The sequence below is a fragment of the Nyctereutes procyonoides genome, unplaced genomic scaffold, assembly GCF_905146905.1.
Source record: "Nyctereutes procyonoides isolate TBG_1078 unplaced genomic scaffold, NYPRO_anot_genome, whole genome shotgun sequence".
NCBI classification, from domain to species: Eukaryota; Metazoa; Chordata; class Mammalia; order Carnivora; family Canidae; genus Nyctereutes; species Nyctereutes procyonoides.
The window spans coordinates 23,023,846-23,044,775 of NW_026575043.1; the positions used below are offsets into that span (position 1 = coordinate 23,023,846).

The following is a 20,930-nucleotide window of genomic DNA, read 5'->3' on the forward strand; positions in this document are numbered from 1 at the left end:
AATCTGGATTGTGCAATAATGCTTTTGGATGAAGATGAAATTAGAAGCTAGAAATCACATACAGAGGTAGCTAAGGATGCATCAGAAAGCAAGAGGCACAAGCAGCACAGGCAGGAGTTGGCCCTGTAATAAATGCAGCTGGACTGTCCTTGTGGGGGAGTAGTTTCATCCTATGAAATGTTTCATCATATGGATTTTGAGGATGGCCCACTGGTGCTAATCAAGGTCAGAGAAAACCTTGGAGGAGAATGTTCAAAGCTTGGGCAAATCAGGAAGTGCCTTCTCTTTGACAGACACCCAGATGTCTTGAGGAAGCTATCTGTGCACTCAAACCTTCGATGGAAGGTGGCGTGGTGGCCATCGAATCCCTGTCAAATTGTAAATCTCCAAAATGTTTTCCAATGTATTTATGGGGAAAAAATATGGGCCTTGGACTAAGATGGCCAGGATGAGAAGACCCCAGGAAGAAAGAAGGAACGGCTGAGAAGGGAAATCTTTCTACAGTGTCCCAAGGCCAATGGACGTGGTCAGTGTTCAACTTCCATCTTGGGTCCAAAAGTCGAGCCTTTCTCGAGTAAGGCATTTCCAGAGCACCCGAGCACATCCAGGATGAAAGCTCAAGAAGCTGCAACTAACATGACATGCGAAGAATCTACACGTGGAAAGATATTTGAAGAATGAGGAAATGGGGGAGATTTTGAAGATGCTTCTGAAAAAGAGGCTAAAGAACATGGTCCCAAAAGAGTCTGAAGAAGGCAGGTCCAAAAGTCTGATGAGAACAGTCTCAAAAGAGCCTCAAAAAAAGACCCTGAAGGGAATGGCTTTCAAAATAGTCCGAAGGTGACCCTGAAAAGGAATCTGAAGATGAAGATGCCCTAGAAAGAGAATCTGAAGATCGCTGTGAAGAGGAGTTTGAGGAGGGCTCCAAAAAAAAAAACAAAAAAAAAAAACAAAAACAAAAAAAAAAAAAACCCAACCCAAACCAAAACAAACAAAAAACTAGAAGAAAACAGTGTTGAAAAAAAGAGTTAGGAAGGAACACCCTGAAGGCTGAGCATCCAGGGATGGTGGCTCTGAGGGAGTGCTTGGTGGGGAAGGCTGTGGAGATTCAGAGGAAGAGGAAGGAGATGCACATGGAGACGTGTGTGATGGTGCACCAGCAGGAAAATGGGAGGAAGGGGAAGGTGGATGGGAAAGGGTTTAGAGGTGCTGAGGAAGAGAAGGAGGCAGCAAAGCAGGGGACAGGGTGCTCAAGGATGAGGGAGCCAGCATGAGGGAGTGTGATGAGGAGCCGGGGGGGCAGCTAAGTGGCCAGCCTGACGAGGGGATGGTGGGTGGCACCAGGGACGCTAAGGAAGGAGGGCCCCTGTGCCCAGGAAGGGGCTCCATCCTCGGAAGTGATGACGATAAGGAGGAGAAGCAGATTTAATCTCTTAAACCTGCTTTTAGGGAGACCCTTCCGCTACCCATGCCTCTGCCCCAGAGTAATTACTAGTAGAGCCACTCAAACCCATGTGCAGGGAGGGGAAGCCATGGGAGCGACGCTGGGAGACTTTCCTGGTAAGCCCCCTCCCCCTCCAATGATTTTACATACACGTTAACCAGCTGTTCACTGAAAACTTCACAGCCATCATGCATGCAAGTAAAAAAAGAAAGAGAGAGAGAGATGGAAGAAATAAAGTCCAAACACGGCACTAAAGCACTAGCTAGGAAAGATTAAACCCTTCTATGAAAAACCAGAAATTCCCAAGTTGAGTTATGAAATAAGGCAAAAGAAAACAAAAACCATGCCACGCCAGGAGAGCTGTTTGAAACCAAGATTACCCATGAAGGTTGAACACAGGGAGGTGGAAAGACATCAGAGGAGCCAAGCAAGCCTGGGTGAATGATACTGTTGGTCGGAAGAGGATTCGGTGTAAGCAGCGACGGCTGACAGGCTGGGTCTGGGGGTGGGATGCTCGGTCCCACCTGACATCAAACGTATCTAGTTCGCTTTGTTGTAATTTCATTTTATTACAGGGTCATCTCCTCTTTGCCGGTGCCTGCAGCTCCAGCGACGCGGACGGGGCACGAAGGGTCACTGCCCGAAGTACCAAGGAGGCGAGCAGTCGATGGGCTCCTCCTCCCAGATGGTTCTCAGCCTCTGTGCCCAGGATGTCACCATGGCCTTCCTTTCTTCCTCAGAAGCGATCTCAGGGGCAAAACTGATCTGCGGGGCGAGGACTTTAAATCCACAGAAGTGCAGCGCCCCATGCTGTGGCCGCAAAGACAGCAGAGAACCGATCAGAAGCCGCATCCTTTACATGTCGTTCAGTTAGAGGATTAAAAGGGGGGGAAAAGGGCCTGAAATAAGCCTTCCAAAAATAAGAGCACAACGTGACTGCTGCTACTAGGTAACCGAAGACAACTGAACTGCCCTATAACCTCATGACGTGGGCCCTTATGAGTGAGGCGAGGAACTCTGGGCAGCTGGAAATTTCAGATCCTGAGATTAATCTGTAATCTTTGCATCTGACTCAGGCAGTACTCCTTATGGTTTTGAATGCTTAGGTGAATCATGATACATTCATACGACGGATTATTCTGGAATGCTATGACATTATTCTAGCTATTGTGTATATATCCATATATGGCATTTTGAGATGTGTTGACTAAATATAACAAGAAAAATGAAGCAGTGTTTGTGGTATACCATTTATGTAAAAACATACACATAATAACCCTAAAAATAAAATGCAGGCATATAAAATTATGTATGGGCCATGAAGAAATACATCCAATTATTAAAAGTCATTATTTTTAAGGGGGGAATTAAGAGGACTTTCCGTTTTTATATTTTATGGCCTCACTCTTTTTTAATAATATGTACTTCTGAAAACTGAAAAAAAAAATACAAAGCTGTTTTAAAAACAAGAAGAATCTAAGTGTGGGTAACAAGCCCTAAGAGACTAGCTGAGCTGTGGAGAAGGAGGTCGAGGCCTGTAAGTTGCCACTGTCTTCAGCGGAGCATCCCTGAATGGGATCACCATCCCGTCTCCTTTCAAAGAAGACAGTGTTTTTCCAGAAACCTCAATCTCCCCTCTCTGCACTCCTCCCCTTAAAACCCACAGCTTTGCCCAGGCTTGCCCTAGCAGGGGGCAAGTCAGCAGGGCGAGAGGCCCACAGGTCATGATCTCCATTTTTAAAGCAAGGTCACAACTGCTGAATGTGTCACCTCCTCCTCCCTGGACAAACGTGCTTTCGTGACAATCCCAGAAGAAGGGTTTACATCTCAGTTTCTGGGTGCCCAGGATGTGGCCGCCTGACCGGAGCCCGCTCCCGGGCCTTCAGCAGGGGTGCCTGACCCGGGGACACCCCGGCCTGCTGGCATATGCTCTGCCCCCCGCCCCCCCTCCAGGGACGGCCCAGGGAGTGCAGAGGCAGGATGCTATATGCTATCCCCCCAAGAGCAGGCCCCGAGCCCCAGGAGCCCGGAGAGGGGTGTGGGCCCTGGGGACAGGCACGGCCTCCAGGGGGTGGTGGGCGTGAGGCCATCGGGAACGCTGGCCCTGGGGGCCTCCTGCCAGGGCACTGCCAGGGGGTGCAGATGGCCTCCCTGTGCTCAGTGCACACATGGGGCGACTTGGGGCGACTCGATTTGCTGCAGGGCAGATGTCAGCTAAGCAGGTTCAGCTGAGCTTCCACCCAGGAGCTTCAAAGGCTGTCACTGTAATAAATACAAGTTTTCCCTGTTGGCCGACTTCTTTGGTGCTAAGGAAGAAATTTAAAAGGGCAAAATGTTCTAACTGCTTGTGCTCAGGGGGAGTCACAATGGTCTCAGTTTCAGGCTTGTTTTGGACCCGGGGAGCGGCAGGGGCCCGGAGGGGCGGGGGGAGCGCGGGTACCTGGAGAGGCCACAGGAAGTACCGAAAGTCCCCGCTGACGCCACTCCTCGAGTACATCTCGGCTGTGCCCCCTGTGGTTAACGAGACGAGGGCCAGTTTATCCTGCGGAGGAGAGAGCAGATGCGGGACGCCGGCACGAAGGTGCAGCACGCCCAGGACGGAGGTCCGAGGTCAGTTCCCTCGGGAGCGACAGGCGGTAACCGGCTCGAGCCCAGCTACAGGTGGCGGCCACCGCCCGTGGCCACAGGGGACGGACCGGAGCGAGCGGACCCAGGGCTCTGATGCGCCCCAGCCTGGAGCACGGCGGGCTGGTGATGCACAGTGTGGACAGGTGGGGCCCAGGTGGGGCCCAGGTGCTGGCTGCGGGGGCTGCCGTGAGGCTGAGTGGGGGCCCTGGCACCCAGGACCACTCCCTCGGTGGTGGCATGACTTCACCATCCACGACAGACCTTGTGACCCTATAGTTTCCTTACGTGCACTTATCTTCTGAGGCTTTCCGAATTTAAAATATTATTTATTTTAGTAAGAAATGATCTGAGTAAGAAATCCATAGCTACTGTGCACTGCGCACCCCCTGGGTTCTGTGCAATCCTCGCCCTGCAACACGAGTGTCACATTATCCTGAAGCCGAGAGGCGAGGCGGCAGCCCGCGGCTCAGTTCCGCGTCACAGAACAGATGCCCTCTCCCGAGGGGCCCGCCGCGGCCCTCCTGCAACACCAGGCCAGGCCTTCCTCGGACAGGTGGGTGACTAGTTGTGGATGCATCTACATTCCTCGCTAGACAAAAGCCCTGTGACCTTAGAAACCACACTTTTCTTGCCCAAGTACACCATAGTTGGTGTTCAATCAGTATTCTGTTTACAAATAAGCAAACTAGAAACATGACCTGATGCGATGCCCCCCCTCCCCCCAGTACACAGTGATCCGTACCTTGAGGAAACCGGAATCGTAGAATCCTGGGATGTCAAAGGCGAACCCCTGGCACAGCACCCTGTCCATCCAGCCCTTCAGGATCGCCGGCATGCTGAACCAGTAGAGCGGGAACTGCGGACACATGCCAAGGAGAAACAGGTGCTGTGGGCTGCTCAGGTTTCAGTCCCACCGTTGAATCCTTCCGGGTGGCTGGGCAGGTGAGGACAAGCGGAGGGCAGCACAGGACTGGGCATTTCCTCCCTTTCACCCTGAGACAGGCAGTGTGGTGGGGCCGGGCAGGGCAGAGCTGACAATGGTCCTGGGCGCCGTTCTGGGTGGCTCTGTGTCCCCCCTCTGACGGCCCCTCGGGCTGGTCCTGGAGCGGGTGGGAGGCCCTAGCACATTGGCCTAGCTGGGGACGTTGGCTCTGTGGCTACAGTGCCTGGGACGGATCTGATCAAGGGGTGCAAGAGGAAGGGCGCAGCAGAGTTTGCCCTCTCCGTGCCCGGGGTACCTGCTCTCTGGAGTCAGCCTAAGGGAAGTTCTGAGAAGCTCCGGATTTCCGACACAGACCAAGGCCTTACCCTTGGATTCCATACCCCAGCAGTATGATCTACCTAACGCCCACCCTGGTCCCCATAGAAGCCCTAACACTACGTCCCGAATCATCCTGAATGACGGGAGACAAACACATAATAACCCGTGACCAGCAGAAGGAAGCCCGTGTTTCAGGTGCTTTTGCTATAAACCTAACACAGGACTTGGCAGGGACGTTCAGGAGACACAGCCCGCTGCTGTGTGATGCTGGCGAATCACTCGACCTCTCTGTGCCTCCTTTTCCTGGTCTGCAAATAGGGCTTAGTACCAGCTACTAGGTGACGGCATCGCGGGGAGGATTTAAGGCCGCGATGCAGAGCTTGGGAGCAAGTGGATGCGTGGCCGGGGAAGGGGACCAGTCACTGAGCAGCGCTGACCAGTGACATTTTCCTTGCTGTTGTGCGGGAGGAACAATAGACGGAGCATGCAGGCGCTCTGGGCAAAGCATCAGGAAAAGCGGAAAAAGCAGAGGAAAAAGCTGGAAAATGGAGCAGGGAGAAAGAAAGGCCACTTTGAAAGAACAGGCCTTGGCTGCCGTCGCTGCCAGCGCGGGCGCCCCGCGGCCCGACCGGGAGGGGCGAGGACCGACGGCCGAGGATGGCTCTGCGGGGCCGGGGCAGCCTCTGGGGCAGCCTCCGGGGCAGCCGCACACCGCATGCAGCCACGTGGGAACCGGCTGGGGAACCGGCTGCCCCCGCCGCATCGGCAGCTCCGGGCCTGGGCCCGAGAGGCCCGAGAGGCCCGGTGCCAGCGACGGTGGAGAGGCAGCGGCAGCAGAGGCGGCGAGGCGCTCCCTCTTCCCGGCCCGGAGCCTCAGGTTACGAAGGGTCCGTGGACTCTGCCTCTGGCCACGTGGGTCCCCCCGCAAACTGGTCACGCGCTTGCCCCCCGGCACGTGGTGGTCCTGGTCCCTCACCCACGCCCTGCCCTTACGCAGCGCTGGAAACACACGATCTGGACCAATCGGACCCACCCCGGGGCTCCGGATGCGGAGACTGCAGGCCCTGGGGTCAGCAGGCGAGGACAGAGGCGGCACGCAGGGAGCGGCGGGTGACAAGCAGACGGGGAGAGCAGGGCTGACCGAGCCTCGGTTCCAAGGCCCCTGAAGCCAGCTGGTCGTCCTCAGGTCCCAGGAGACCCAGGTGCCCATGGCCCTTAGAATAAATTCCTTTCTCCTAGTCGACTCGGATTTCTGTCCACCCGACACCTTCCAAAACGCACGTGTTTATTCTGCTGCCAGGCTCAGGGCTGGCTCGTGGGCACACGCGGGTCTGGCTGTGCGGGGAGCAGCCTGCAGGAGCTAGGGCCCAGGGAAGCAGTCCCGGCCTGTGGCGATTTGTGAATGACGCACAGAAGGTGGGCTGCTGAGGCAACCAGGGCCAGGAAGGACACAAAAGAAGACTTTCCTCTTCATGATCAGGATATTTAGGGAACGACTTGCATTTGGCCCGAATTACCTGCATAAATGCTCGTGTGGACAAACCTGGTTTTCATGCAGCCTCTGCCTATGTGGGGTGGGGATCAGACGGGAATGAAGGCAGTTCCACTTGCCTGATGCAGAGGTTTGTGGACTGCGGGGCTAAAGGGGAATTCCCCACTATTTACCCGGGTGTCAGGATTTTTATTTTATTTTTTAAATATTTTATTTATTTATTCATGAGAGACACCGAGAGAGAAGCAGAGACACAGGCAGAGGGAGAAGCAGGCTCCATGCAGGGAGCCCGATGCAGGACTCGATCCCAGGCCGCGGGGTCACGCCCTGGGCTGAAGGCGGCGCTAAACCACTGAGCCACCTGGGCTGCCCAGTGTCAGGATTTTGAATGAACAATATTGGCCACGTGGATCTCTTTACCCAACTAGACATAAATAAGTGTGCAAATGTGCTAACAATATTAATACCATTTCTAGAAGTGTGAAACTCAGTCATTGAAAAGAGCTTGTACAGAGAATGAATCTAATTCATTATAATAATCAGGGGAAAAACAAACCTGAAATATCACTAGATCAGCCTCCTGAACCTTTTTCTGTTCATCGGTTATGTCACTGGCCAGAGACCTCTTCTTAAAGGCTTCATATGCTTCCATCCCGTAATTGAAGAGTTCGGGATTAGAGAGAGCACCTGTAGAAGAACAGGCCAAATGTTCCCGCTCTCACAGACACCCCCACAGCCCGTCCTGGCCGATCCCACTGGCATCGCCGTTACCTGGACTCCCCAAAGCAAGTCGCCAGATAGTCACTGAGAGCCCATCAGGTGTTGGGCTTTGGGGTCAGGCTATGAAAATCAAGAGGGGAAGCTACTGTCCTTACCTTCAAGGGACTCAACATCCAATAAGAGTAGATAAATACCCAAGTGATTAACATAAGAAACAAGAGTTAGCAAGCCCAGTCTGACGTTATGGCCAGATAAGCCTCCCAGCTTACAATCACGCCTGTGGCCTGACTCAGGACAGCAGTGGCTGGCTCTGCTTGGTTGGGTTAGCGAAGAGCTTTGTAAACCAGGCTTTGAAGATGGAGCAGGAGTTTACCAGGCAGCCTGGAGCCCCGGGGGAAGAGACAGGACGTCCTGGGCCTAAGACACAGAGAAGGCAGGGTGTCCGACAACCCGGCCAGCTCAGGAAAGGGCCACCAGAGGCACCCCTGGGGAAGTGGGTGAGGGGCCAGAAGGGCTGCAGGTGATGAGGGCAGAGATGCGCCAGGTCTTGTTAGCCTCGTTAAGGAGCATGAACTTTTCCTGCATGTGAGGAGCCAGATGGCTCATGCAGGGAAAGTAAATAAATGCTCTGAATTGAGTTTGGACGAGCTCACTGTAGCAGCAGTGATTCAAGAGCAAGCCTGGTGGGGGGCGGACACAGTCAGGCGGCAGCGGTGGGCCGTGGGAGGATGGGTCTCAGCTAGAGCCTACAGCACTGCCCACGGCAGCTAGAACGAAAGAGATTTTGAGCTACGCCTTCAGTTGGGATCTTGTCAACCAGAAGGATTCATCAAAGGCATTAATCAGCATTAATTCGGGCGTACCATTCACACGAGGACCTCCTACGTATCAGGTGCTGTGCTCCACACACATTGCCTTTTCTATCTTTCCAGTCACCGGTAAGTGGAATTCCCAGTCTACCAAAGAGGAAACCGAGACTTGAGAGAGGCTGGTGGCTAGTTCAATGCCACCGAGGTCTCAGTGGCAGCAGGACGAGGTGGGACAATGAGGCCCATGTGAAGCACTCCACCACATGGGGTCTGGAGAGGAGCAGACAAAGCCCCAACCGTGTGGAGGAGAACCAAGAGAACGGAATCCATGGTCTTTCAATAAATCATAATTTAGAAATACATCTGTGTTCTTTGCTTCTTTTTTCATCTGCCCGTGTTTGATTTTCATTCAAAGAGCATCTACTGAGTCTGTCCTCAGTATAAGGTTCTGTATTGACAGGAAACCCCAAGAGGGTAACTGCTGTAGGCAAGAGGTCATGTTCTCTCAGGCAGGTTCCAGGTGGGGCTTTAGCTACTCACAACACGTGGAACCTACAGCAGAGCCTGGGGGTGGTTCTGGTAATGATAAATAGAGATGATAAAATGTGCATAGGCCAACTGTATTCTAGGTAAATTTAAAAAGTAAACCTCAAAGTAAAGGTATCCAAGTATCAGAGGAAAATAAGAATATTTTGTAAGTGTGGGTTTGGGGTGGCCTTTCTAAGCAAGACAACGAAACCCAGAGCCATAAAAGAAAGACTGGCACATGGCTTGAAATAAAAGTTGGGAACAACGTAAATACAAAGCAGCAGGGGAACTGGCAAGTAAGTCATATTACGTATGATGGAGCGCTGTGCAATCATTAAAAAGACTTCCAAGGTTCTAAGTGAATAAGGCAAGTCCCATGACGTGGCACCATTTACGTCTGTACCTGTAGAGTTTTGAAACTATAATTTACATGGATATTTGATGTAAGATCCACGGTAATCTACACCAAAAGGTTAAATTAATTTGTCTCTTTGGACAGTGTAGGATGATGGAGTACAGGTGAAAAGGGGCTTGTACTGCTTACCCTACGTTCACCTTGTTCGCTGTATTTTAAAATATTTTTTACAATAAGCTTGTATTACTTTATCCACTTAAAAACCAGTGGCTCCTTAACATAATAGTCTGTTTTCCTAGTCGTTGCTCTGTTGTTAAGTGAAAATTGTTGATTGATTTATTAAAACAAAAGAAAGACACGAAGACACGGGATGTTAGCTATTACCATCAATACTAAATATTAAATCTTCAGATAGCATTACTACAATTACAAACAGAAGGAAATTAAAGGTATTAAATACTGGAAAAGCTGAGGTGAAATTGTCATTATTTGCAGAGGATTCGGCTGCATTATCAGGAAAGCCCCAGAGAATCAGCTGAAATCTACTACGAACGGTGAGAAAATTAGTCGTGGCTGGATACACACACACAGACACACACACACACACACGCACACACACACGCACACACACATGCACACAGGCAAACAGAGTAACCCTCTTGACTTAGAGAAACAAAACCAATTAACAAGAATCATGCAAGATCTGCATGAAGAAAACTTGTAAAGAGAGCTGCAGGGTTGTAAAGAAGATGTGAGCAAATGAAAAGCCATACTATTCTCCTGGATAAGATCACTATAATAAAAATTCATCTGTAAATTTAATGGAATCTCAATAAAAATATCATCTGGTTACTTTTTGAATCTGGGAAGATAATTCAAAAGATTTTATAGAAAAGTAAAATAAAACTAGCTAGAAAAAATAGAAAATAAGGCAAACTAGGTGACCTAGTTCTATCAGATATTGTAGCATTTGCCAAAATAATTAGAGCCATGTGGTACTGAATCCATGAGCCAATAGGATAAACAACAACAACAACAACAACAAAATACAAAGTATAGGACAGGATCAAATGTACCTGAGAATTTAAATCACAATGAAGGTGGCATTTTAAATGAGAGGCTGGATCATACAATAAATGGTGATAAGACAACTCAGTAGACGCTTAGAAAAAATACTGGAATCATACCTCACATCATATACCAAAATAAACTTTAAGTAGACAAAATATTTTTAAAAAATATTTTGAAATTTGTCATATTGAATATGTCAAAAACTAGGCAAAACTATCAATACTTTGAAATTTGTCATATTTGAAATAGGTCAAATACTAGGCAAAACTATCAAATTAAAAAAATCTTAGAATGTAGATAAGCATGACACAAAATCTAGAAGTCATGGAAGAAAAAGACTGATCAAAAGCCAACTAGGTAAATCAAATCCTGCATGGAAAAAAAAACAAACACCATAAGCAAAGTCAAAACAAAAGAAAACATAAATTTGATAAAAATGTATTCACAATTCATACCCCACACTAGAAACTAACTTTTTAATATATAAAGAGCTCTTTAAAACCAATAAGAGGGATCCCTGGGTGGCGCGGCGGTTTGGCGCCTGCCTTTGGCCCAGGGCGCGATCCTGGAGACCCAGGATCGAGTCCCACATCGGGCTCCCGGTGCATGGAGCCTGCTTCTCCCTCTGCCTATGTCTCTGCCTCTCTCTCTCTCTCTGTGTGTGTGTAACTATCATAAATAAATAAAAATTTTAAAAATACCAATAAGAGATATAAGAGAAGAATAAACAAGGGATAGAGACAGACAATTCCCAGGAAATAAAATATTAAATATTTTATTAAAATACTAATATAAATATTGTAAGTATAATACAAAATATTAATATAAATGAAAAGCTAAAAGCATTTAGCTTTTTAAAAAGAATACTTAAGAAAATGCCTTCAAAACATCATGTAAAAAATCCAGTCAAGAAACGGGCAGAAGACATGAACAGACATTTCTCCAACAACATCCAGGCGGCCAACAGACACATGAGAAAATGCTCCACATCACTGGCCATCAGGGAAATACAAATCAAAACCATGATGAAATCCCACCTCACACCAGTGAGAATGGCTAAAGTTAACAAGACAGGAAACAACAGACGTTGGAAGAGAAAGGGGAACCCTCTCACCCTGTTGCTGGGAATGCAAGCTGGTGCAACCACTCTGGAGAACAGTGTGGAGGTTCCTCAAAGAGTTAAAAATAGAGCTGCCCTACGTCCCAGCAATTGTGCAAGTGGTTATTTACCCCAAAGATACAGATATAATGACCCGAAGGGGCAATGTTTATAGCAGCAATGTCCACAATACCCAAACTATTGCAAGAGCCCAGATGTCCATCAACAGATGACTGGATAAAGAAGATGTGGTATAAGGAATATTACCCAGACATCAAAAAGAATGAAATCTTGCCATTTGCAACAATGCGGATGGAGCTAGAGAGTATTATGCTGAGTGAAATAAGTCAGTCAGAGAAAGACAGATACCATATGATGGAACTATGTAGAATTTAAGAAACAAAACAGATGAACATAAGGGAAGGGAAGGAAAAATAAAATAAGATAAAAACAGAGAAGGAAACAAACCAGAAGAGGCTCTTAACTCTAGGAAACAGACTGAGGGTCACTGGAGGGGAGGTAGGTGGGGGATGGGGTACCTGGGTGATGGGCATGAAGGAGGGCACGTGATGTAATGAGCACTGGGTGTTGTATGCAATCGATGGATCACTAAACTCTACCTCCGAAACTAGTAATCAAAAAAAAGAAAAAAACACCAAAAAACCCCATTATATCGTATACCTTAAATATATATAACTTTTGTCAATCATGTCTCAATGCAGCTGGTAAACAAAGAAAATGTGTCTTACATAAACACAAAGGCAGTATAGCTCTCTTACAATAAGAGGAAGGCAAATCAAAACTATCCTGGGAGACCATTTTTCACTTGACAGTCTGGCAATGATCAAAAACCGGTAATGCAGAGGAAATGAGCACTTGCGAACATCGCTGGTGCCAGGTGTAAACTGGTACATTTAGCATTTGATATTATCTATGAAAATCAAGAATGCACCTTCCCTCTGGTAGCAATTCCACCTCTAGGTGACATCTGTATACATAGGAAAATGTGTCTGGCTATGATTCTTCCTTGCGGTGCTGTTTGTGACAGGGAAAGATCAGGAATGCCCTGGAATGTCCGTCAGTAGGGGCCACCTCACCTAGGACACCTCCACACAATGAATACTCTGATAGTAAAAACGGATGCAACGTGCAAAACAACCCGTAAAGCCTGCTACCACTCTGAACAAACAAAGGGGACAGGCGATGGAGGATATGCCCACAAATGCTTTGCACAGCACAGAGGAACAGAGACAAGTGAGCATCCTGGTGACCTGGGGGGCAGACACTGGGTGGCTGGGGACAGGGATGGGAAAAAGACTTGCCATGTGGACTTTTTCTGCTTCAGAACTGGGTACTATGCACCATGGTTAGTTTTTTCAAAACATTTTTTCCATGAAACACCTAGAAAGAAGAAAGTTAAAAAAACAAAAACTGTTCACCCCGTGACTCACCTATGACATCTTTCCTCGTGGCCCTCGGCTCAAAGTCCATGGCATACAGATCGGAAACGGTGATGGCACAGCCCTGCCTGCTGAGCTCATCCACCGCCACTTTCTTCAAGGATCCATTGAAAGACTTGGGTTCTTGGTGTGCATAGACAATGAGGACTTTCTTGCCTGAATCAGAAAAGAAATGACTCTTTATTTTTTTTTTTTTTTGAGAAATGACTCTCTTAATGAACAATTCCTCTTTGTCAAAATTCCACGAAGACTAAGATAACAATGAAACATGTAGGCGCATCATAGGCTCAAGCTAAGAAACACCAACCTCTTTTATGGGTGATAGTTTTTAAAATAATGAATGTTTTCTAAAATCTAATTATAGCTCACCATCGCCTGGGTTTACTAATATACAAACATAAAATGAGTCAAATTATGATTCCTCAAAAATAACACCACGAATTTCCTTAAAAGCCCAAGCTATTGTGGGTCTTCCCCATCAGAGGTTTTTGCTCTGTTGACGAACACCAAAATTGAAAGTCACCACAACTAATCTCTCCTGCTAACCCTACTTCAGCAGGCACCAGCTACGGACACACAGCTCTGTTTCCTCCTCCAGGCCCACTGAGATGGAACACGCCAACAACGTAGGGAAAACAGACCCTAATCCCAGGGGGAGGCAGGGCCCAGATGGAGCCCTGCTTTGGGTGGCAAGGCTGATGACAGAGATTCTAAGAACAGTCCAGTCTTACAGGTCCTGGCTGTGTCATTAACACCAACAGCCTGTGAAGCAGGATTTCCCTCACTCGGGTGAGATTACGTACTGACTGGTTTCTCCTGGGAGGCGGCGTTGGTTTCTGTTCACATTTGCCCTTGGTAATGTCGAAGGCTAAAACGCTTGAACTCTTGATTTAAAATTTTTCATTTTAGGCCCATGGGGGGAAATACAAATGGTACTTTGAAGCATACAGTTTTGGGCACTCACATGGGTGTAAAGGTTGGATTCTATGGGTTAGGTTAATGGTTAACATTTTAATTTTAACTCCTCAGACTCATCCGTTACACAGGAACTCTACCGACGGATATAAATGAAACATCTCCATCGATAGTTCTCAATGGGGGCCGTGTTGCCTGTCTGGGGGGACGGTCCCCAATGTCTGGAGACACTCTGGGTTTTCACAACTAGGAAGAGGGTGCTCCTGGCATCCAGTAGACAGATACCGGATGTGCTACTAAACATCCTACGATGCACAAGATGGCACCACCAAAGGATTACTGGCCCAAGATGTCAGTAGTGCTGAGGTTAAGAAACCCTAATCTACACCACACTGTGTCAAACAAGGTGCATTTTTACATTCTGAAATGAAAGAATTTTTATGTCATGTATTGTTGAAAGAAAAAAAAGGTGCAGAATGGAGTGTGTGTGTGTGTGTGTGTGTGTGAGTGTGTGTGTGTGTGTGTGTGGTGTTGAGCAGGGAAAAAATTAAAAATTGAGTCATACTGAATTTTAAACCATGGTTACTCCTGGGGTTCATTCGCTCAATAAACATTTACTGAGCATGACTATAGTCTGGGTATCGTTCCAGGGACCAGAGGCAGAGCAAAAACAAGAGGAGCGTGGCCGTCACTTTTGGGGAACTTATATTCTGATGGGGTTGAAATGGACAATAAAATGACTAAGAAAATATAAAACAAGGTAACTCCAAACAGCATTTCCTGTTAAAAACAAAACAAGTTTTATACATTTCGGTGTTGTCTGGATTTTTATTACATACTTAATTTCTAATTAAAATTTTTACTTAGAAAAGTTTATCTCCCTGCACAGCTAATAGTCACCTGCCATGTCCTAAGAAGACGGATTCTCCGCCTCTGACTACTACCAAAGGGAGGGTCTGCTGTTGTTCCTGGGCACAGAAGGATTGAGCGTGGCGAGCTGCAGGCTTTCAACGTGGTCAATCACCTTGGCGACCCCAACAATCTGGAAGAGAAAACAAACACCTGAACACTGGAGGGAAGCGTGGAGATGTGGTGCAGTCAACGTACCAACGCCAGGCCTCATGAAGGACAGGCCGACGTGTTTGAAAAAAAGCTTTCTCAAGAGGGACAAGAAACCACCTGGAGACTTTAAGTCTCAGAGGACAAATCACACAAGGTGCCAAAACCAAGACTTTTTTTTTTTTTCGAGAGGACTAGAACCTTCCATGAAGGCAGCCAAAATGAAGGGGTTCTAGAAAATGAGATATGATAAGAAGCAGAAAGATGCCTCTGTGCCCTTCCTCCCTCTCCCACATTCCCCCTCCCCCAAATAATCAACAGAGCTGAACAAAGGTCAGGAGCATTGGCAAAAACTCGTAGTTACCATGTCTCCTGCAGTGTGCACGGTCCCAGGATGGCTGCGAGAGCGAGACAGATGGGCGTACATACGGTGTGCACAGAATTAGGCCCTGGGGGGGACCCCTGGGTGGCTCAGCGATTTAGTGCCGCCTCCAGCCCAGGGCCTGATCCTACAGACCCAGGATCGAGTCCCACGTTGGGCTCCCTGCATGGAGCCTGCTCCTCCCTCTGCCTGTGTCTCGGCCAGCAGAGATCTCTCTCTGTGTCTCTCATGAATAAATAAATAAAATCTTAAAAAAAAAAGGCCCTGGAAAATTGTGAGTTCTCTTGAGAGGCCCTCAAGGCCAAGAAAGGCCTGGCTCCCCCCTCCTGGCTCATCAATGCCCCTGCTGCCTGTGCCAGGAAGGGCACCCCCAGAGCCCCTGGCGGTGGAGATGCTGCACTCCACTGTGCCAGGCTGCTTCTTTCTCAGAGACAAAGGCCGAGGGAGATGGGGCTCCTCATGGCCGGGCTGGGGTCCGGTCCAGGCCCGCAGGGAGGCGGCCAACAGACGGGCAGCGCCAGAGCACCGTGGCTCTCAAAGGGGAGTTCAAATCCTTGCTCATTCGCTCAAGCGGACTCCTGCCCCAACAGTTCCGACTCCACCTCTGGCTACCCAGTACCCCTTCTTGTTTTTTGCCAACAATCCCTGAATTCATTCATTCATTCATTCATTCATTCATTCATTCATGTAGCTACAACATTTCGCGGCCTTCCACTCAGGGGTGAAGCAGCAGTCACTGTGTGGGGCTCCTGGGGTGCATCCCTGGAGGGGGTGACCGGGGGTTGAGGGGGACATTCCAGCCCCTGCCACTGGCCTACATCTGAGCTGCACTGTGGAAGGTGGCTGGGGTTCAGTCATCTGGGGGGTAGAGGCTCTGGACAAAGAATGGCGGAGCAGAAATATGAGAGCAACTGGATTCCTGATGCTTTCTTAGAGCCGAGATGGTTCTGAATTGGCAACCTTCAGACCTCTTGGTAGAGGAGAGCAACCTCTGAATGGGGTTTACGCAGTTGGGAGTCGACTTTCCATTCACAGCAATGAGAGGGACACAACTCAGTCTGTGCAGTCATTCAGCTGGGTCACCGGCCGGCCAGGGACTGCACTAGGTGGGGAGGCTGAGACCCCGGGGGGTAAGACCAGGGAGAAAGGAACATTCTACTCTGGCCGGGGCTGGTGGAGGTGGGGCACACAAAACCAGCAGGCAGAGAAGGCAACCAGAACCTTCTAGATAGTGATGAGTGCTAATAATGCTAAGTAATTGTGACCGTGACAAGACAACAAAGTACTTTTGCGACTAAAATGGCAGAGGTGCATTTGCTATTTTACATAGAACAGTCCAGGAAAGTATCTCCGGGAATAGGGAGGTGCAGGATGATATGGGCCTAGTTGGGCAAGGATCAGAGGTTCAGGCAGAGGGAACAGCAAGTGAGGAGCCTGAGAGAGGGACTGGCCTGGAATGTTCAAGAAAGCCTTTGACTGGTCTGTGGTTCCGAAAGAAGAAGAAGAAAGAAGAAGAAAGAAGAAGAAGGAAGAAGGAAGAAGGAAGAAGGAAGAAGAAGAAGAAGAAGAAGAAGAAGAAGAGGAGGAGGAGGAGGAGGAGGAGGAGTGGGGTCTGTGGGACAGGGGCAAGGATTTTGTGATTTTATGCCAGTCCTAACTGCGCACAAGCAGGGGGAGTGGCAGGCAGAAGGAGAGCCATTGGAGCATCTTCAGTGGGAGAATGATAGGCTCTGATTACTTTTTAAAAGGTTATGAACATCACTGCAGGCTCAAGGAACACCGTAACCCAAGATTCCATTTTGGTTTGCAGAAAATGCTTTAATTTTAATGCCCATGACAAGGCATGCATTCTTTTTGTAGGCCCAGGCCCCACCATTCCTTCTTGTTTTGCTTGGATCAGTTTACATATTTACATCACACCCTTGGCCACCTGGTATTTGAGTTTGTGACTCCCATCTTGTCCATTCTTCTATTTGTAGAGTAAGAAAAGGGCCCAAGAAATGAGCGACTTGTCCAAAATCAGAAAAAAGACTCCAAACCAGGCTCTTTTACTAGATGTTTGGTGCCCTTCACTCCTGCCTCACCTTCCTTAACAGGCCCCTGCACAGCAGCAGTTTTCTTTGTTAGAAAGGAGGCGTTTACCTGGCTCAATGAAAAAAGGAACCGTGTGGTGTATAAAAATTAATAAAGGGAGATCTCATTTACAATGGAGTCAGGACACCTGCAGGGAATCTGTCACCACACTTTCCCTCACAGCTTAACTCACTTCCTACACAGGAAGACATTCATTTCACAGCCCCAGGAGGAGGAAGAAAGATTTCCTTGCCCAGTTTTCAGTCAGGGACAAACCACCAGAAACCAACACCACCCTGAACTCTTTTTTCCTCTAACGGACTCAACAGATCTTTGTTCCAAGCAGCCCTTCCCAACTTCCTCCTTTTTCTTTATAAAGTAATGTTCTTCTCCTTTGTTCTCCAGACTGATCTATGGTTTGCCATGGTTTGCATGTTCCAAATTACAATTCCTCTGTTCTTTCTGAATAAGCTCATTTTTTTAAAGGTTTTATTTATTTATTCATGAGAGACAAACAGAGAGAGGCAGAGACACAGGCAGAGGGAGAAGCAGGCTCCCTGTGGGGAGTGGGATGTGGGACTCGATCCCAGGTCACACCTTGAGCCCAAGGCAGACGCTCAACCACTGAGCCACCCAGGTGCCCCGAATAAACTCATTTTACTGGTAAAAAAAAAAAAAACAAAACTGGCTCTTTTTTAGGTCAACAGTTTCTTAAACTACATGTACCACACCAAATGGGCTCTGATGTTTTCTAATGTATATTATTTCATCTTAATCAGCACCCAGAAGCTGATTTTGAAATGTTTTCAGTTGATTTCTGTGAAAGTTAATAGAAGGAAAGGTCATTTAGAAAGGAGTCGGAGGCCAGCAGGAGTCGCTCTCACACCCCATCACTGGATCAACCATAAACCCAAGAGGGAGATGCACCTTGCACATAGATATTACATTTAACTGTCCCAGCCAGGAAAGAAAGGTTTGCTTCTGCCCCAGCAACAGTCCAGCCAATGGGAGGCGGTCACACTCAGCCAATGAGAAGCCACTATACTTGGAACTCTGGAATGACTCCAATGGACTTTTTGGTTATAACAGCCTTCCCAACCTCCCCTCTCCCAGGATTCCTCCCTTTTCTTCTGGGGATTTTCCTACCGCTTTAGCTAAGCTCTGTCCCAGATTTCATTCCTCTGCAATTCCCAAATAAACCCATCTTTGCTCCTAACATAACTGTCACTTTTACTAAGGTTAACGTTTCCTACGCCTCTTTCCCTGTAGCCAGGCTCTGGAGCCGGCCACTCCAACAGCGAGGTACCATCCCACTAGGCATGCATGCCCATTTGTGACCACTTCTCTTCTGGGCACCTGAGTTACTTCTCTTTTCCCCTCAATTATAAATAGCACTGCTAGCCGGTGTATCCTTTAATACATATTCTTTTTGTTGTTTTGTTTTTTTAAGATTTTATTGGACAGCGCACCAGCAGGGGGAGCGGCCGGCAGAGGGAGAGGGAGAAATAGACTCCGCTGAGCAGGGAGCCCTGGGGGGACTCGATCCCAGGAACCTGAGATCATGACCTGAGCTGGAGGCAGACGCCCAACCACTGAGCCACCCAGGGGCCCCCACATCCCTTCTGTACTTCTTTGGCGAATATCCTCAGAAAGACAAAAGGCTGGAGATTGTTTTTCTAGACTCTGCTACCGACTGCCACGAACCCAGCACAGCCCAGGCCGGCGCCCCGCGGGCCTAATGACGACACCCCCGTCCACACTGACCCCGGGCTGCCCTGCCTCGTCGGTAGCCCCAGGGTCCTCCCAGCACGGCGCTCCTGGGGCAGCGGGCCCGCTACCGCACCGGCCACGCGGTACGTAAGAGCTCAGTCCAAGGCCGGGGCCCAACGGGGAATGGCCCGCGGTGCGCAGGGCGGCGTCCGGGAAGGGCCGCTCCTCAACCCCGTACCCCGGCGAGCGAGGCACTCACCCCGCGGGCAGCCGCAGGACCCAGCCCGCAGCCCTGCAGACCGCAGCTCCCGGAGTCCGCGCCGGGTTCCCGCCCCGCGGGGCGCCGCGCACCTTCAGCCGCCGGGCGGAGGACGCGACTGCGCTCTGGGCGGCCGGGCCGCGTGGACCCGAGCTGCCCCCAAAGGCCCCGGAGCCCCGCCCACGTCCCGGGCCCGCCCACGCCCGCCCCCACCCGCCCCCACCTAGGCTGTCCTGACCTTGCTCCGCCCCCGCCTGGGCGGTCCTGACCTTGCCGCGCCCCGCGTCCCTGCGTCCCGCCCCCGGTCTGGGCGGTCCTGATCTTGCCCCGCCCCGCGTCCTGGCGCCCTGCGGCCTGCCCCGCACTGCGCGCCGAGCCCCGCCCCCGCCTGGGCGGTCCTGATCTTGCTCCGCCCCTCCCCGGCTCGCCCCGCCCCTTTGTCCCGGCTCGCCCCGCCCCTTAGCCCCGCCCCCGCCTGGGCGGTCCTGATCTTGCTCCGCCCCTCCCCGGCTCGCCCCGCCCTCTTGTCCCACTCCCCGACTCGCCCCGCCCCCTTACCCCGCACCGCCTGGGCGGTCCTGACCTTGCCCCGCCCCCGCCCGGGGCGGTCCTGACCTTGCTCCGCCCCTGGCTCGCCCCGCCCCTTTCCCCGCCCCCGCCTGGGTGGTCCTGACCTTGCCACGCCCCCGCCTCACTGCTCCCCGGCCTGCGCGGGCTTGACCTTGCCCCGCTTCGCCCCTCTGGCGGGGGCACTGGACTTTGGTTGCGAGCGCGGGGTGCGGGGGCAGCCGTCCTGCTGGGTGCTTCTTCCCGCTTCTTCCCTTCTCCATCCCGTGTCCAGGTTCCAAAATGAAGGTACTTGACACAACTCAGAGCAGTAAAGAGGCACGAACACCCAACAGCCTGTGAAAAAACCCAATCTCGAGAGGCTCCCTGCTGTAGAATTTATGTGACATTCTTGAAATGACAAAATATAGCAATGGAGAACAGATTAGTAGTTGCCAGGGCTTGGGAAGGGGGTGGCTGGGGGCCACCGGGACGGTTGGGGTGATGGGAATGTCCCGGCCTGTCTCAGCGTCAGTATCCTGGTTGTGATACGGCACTATCCTTTGGCCGAATGTTCTCGTTGGAGGATTCTGAATAAAGGGCACAGGAGATGTCTCTGTGTTGTTTCTTTGTTTCTTTTCCTCCCTCCCTCCCTCCCTCCCTCCCTTCTTTCCTTCTTTCCTTCCTTCCTTCCAAGGCTCCTGGACCCTGAGATCCAGCCCAAGCCCGGAGCTGAGATGGAGGGTATGATGCTCAACCGGCTGAGTCACCCAGGTGCCCCTCTGTGTTGTTTCTTAAATTGCATGTTAATCTACGATTTTCTGAAAAGAAAAAGATCAAAAGAAGAAGGTCCAAGGCCGAGAAAGGTCCGTGAACCAGAGCCTCTCTGTGTCTGTGTGTCTGAGAGAGAGAGAGAGAGAGAGAGAGAGAGGTGCTGGTGAGCAGCTTAGGCTCATGATCTCTTTTTCTTTTTCCCCAGCTCTTTCTGATTTATGCTACCTCATTTGAGAACCCACCTACCATTGTGACCTTCTCAAGGACCCTCCCCAAACTATGCTTTGATTTCTGGTGTCCTCAGATGACCCCATAAAGCAGAAGTAAGGTTTCCCCTGTGTTCAT

At 49.9% G+C, this 20,930-nt stretch overlaps 1 protein-coding gene across 1 annotated transcript; it reads right to left on the reverse strand.

The window, feature by feature from the left end:
* Positions 1–1,992: 1,992 nt before the first annotated feature.
* NQO2 (N-ribosyldihydronicotinamide:quinone reductase 2) lies at positions 1,993–19,424 on the reverse strand. The gene is made up of 7 exons (XM_055323173.1): positions 19,266–19,424; positions 14,683–14,824; positions 12,859–13,023; positions 7,382–7,512; positions 4,815–4,928; positions 3,885–3,986; positions 1,993–2,254 (listed from the first exon to the last, which is right to left on the reverse strand). The coding sequence occupies exons 2-7, from the start codon at positions 14,687–14,689 to the stop codon at positions 2,078–2,080; spliced, it is 696 nt and encodes a 231-aa protein (XP_055179148.1). The 5' UTR covers positions 14,690–14,824; positions 19,266–19,424; the 3' UTR covers positions 1,993–2,077.
* Positions 19,425–20,930: the final 1,506 nt, after the last annotated feature.

Coding starts and splice junctions, on each gene's coding strand:
- NQO2 (XM_055323173.1), bottom strand. Junction 7,513..12,858: donor CACGAGGAAAGATGTCATAG/GTGAGTCACGGG, acceptor GTTCTTCTACAG/GTGCTCTCTCTAATCCCGAA. Junction 3,987..4,814: donor ACGATTCCGGTTTCCTCAAG/GTACGGATCACT, acceptor TCTCCTCCGCAG/GATAAACTGGCCCTCGTCTC.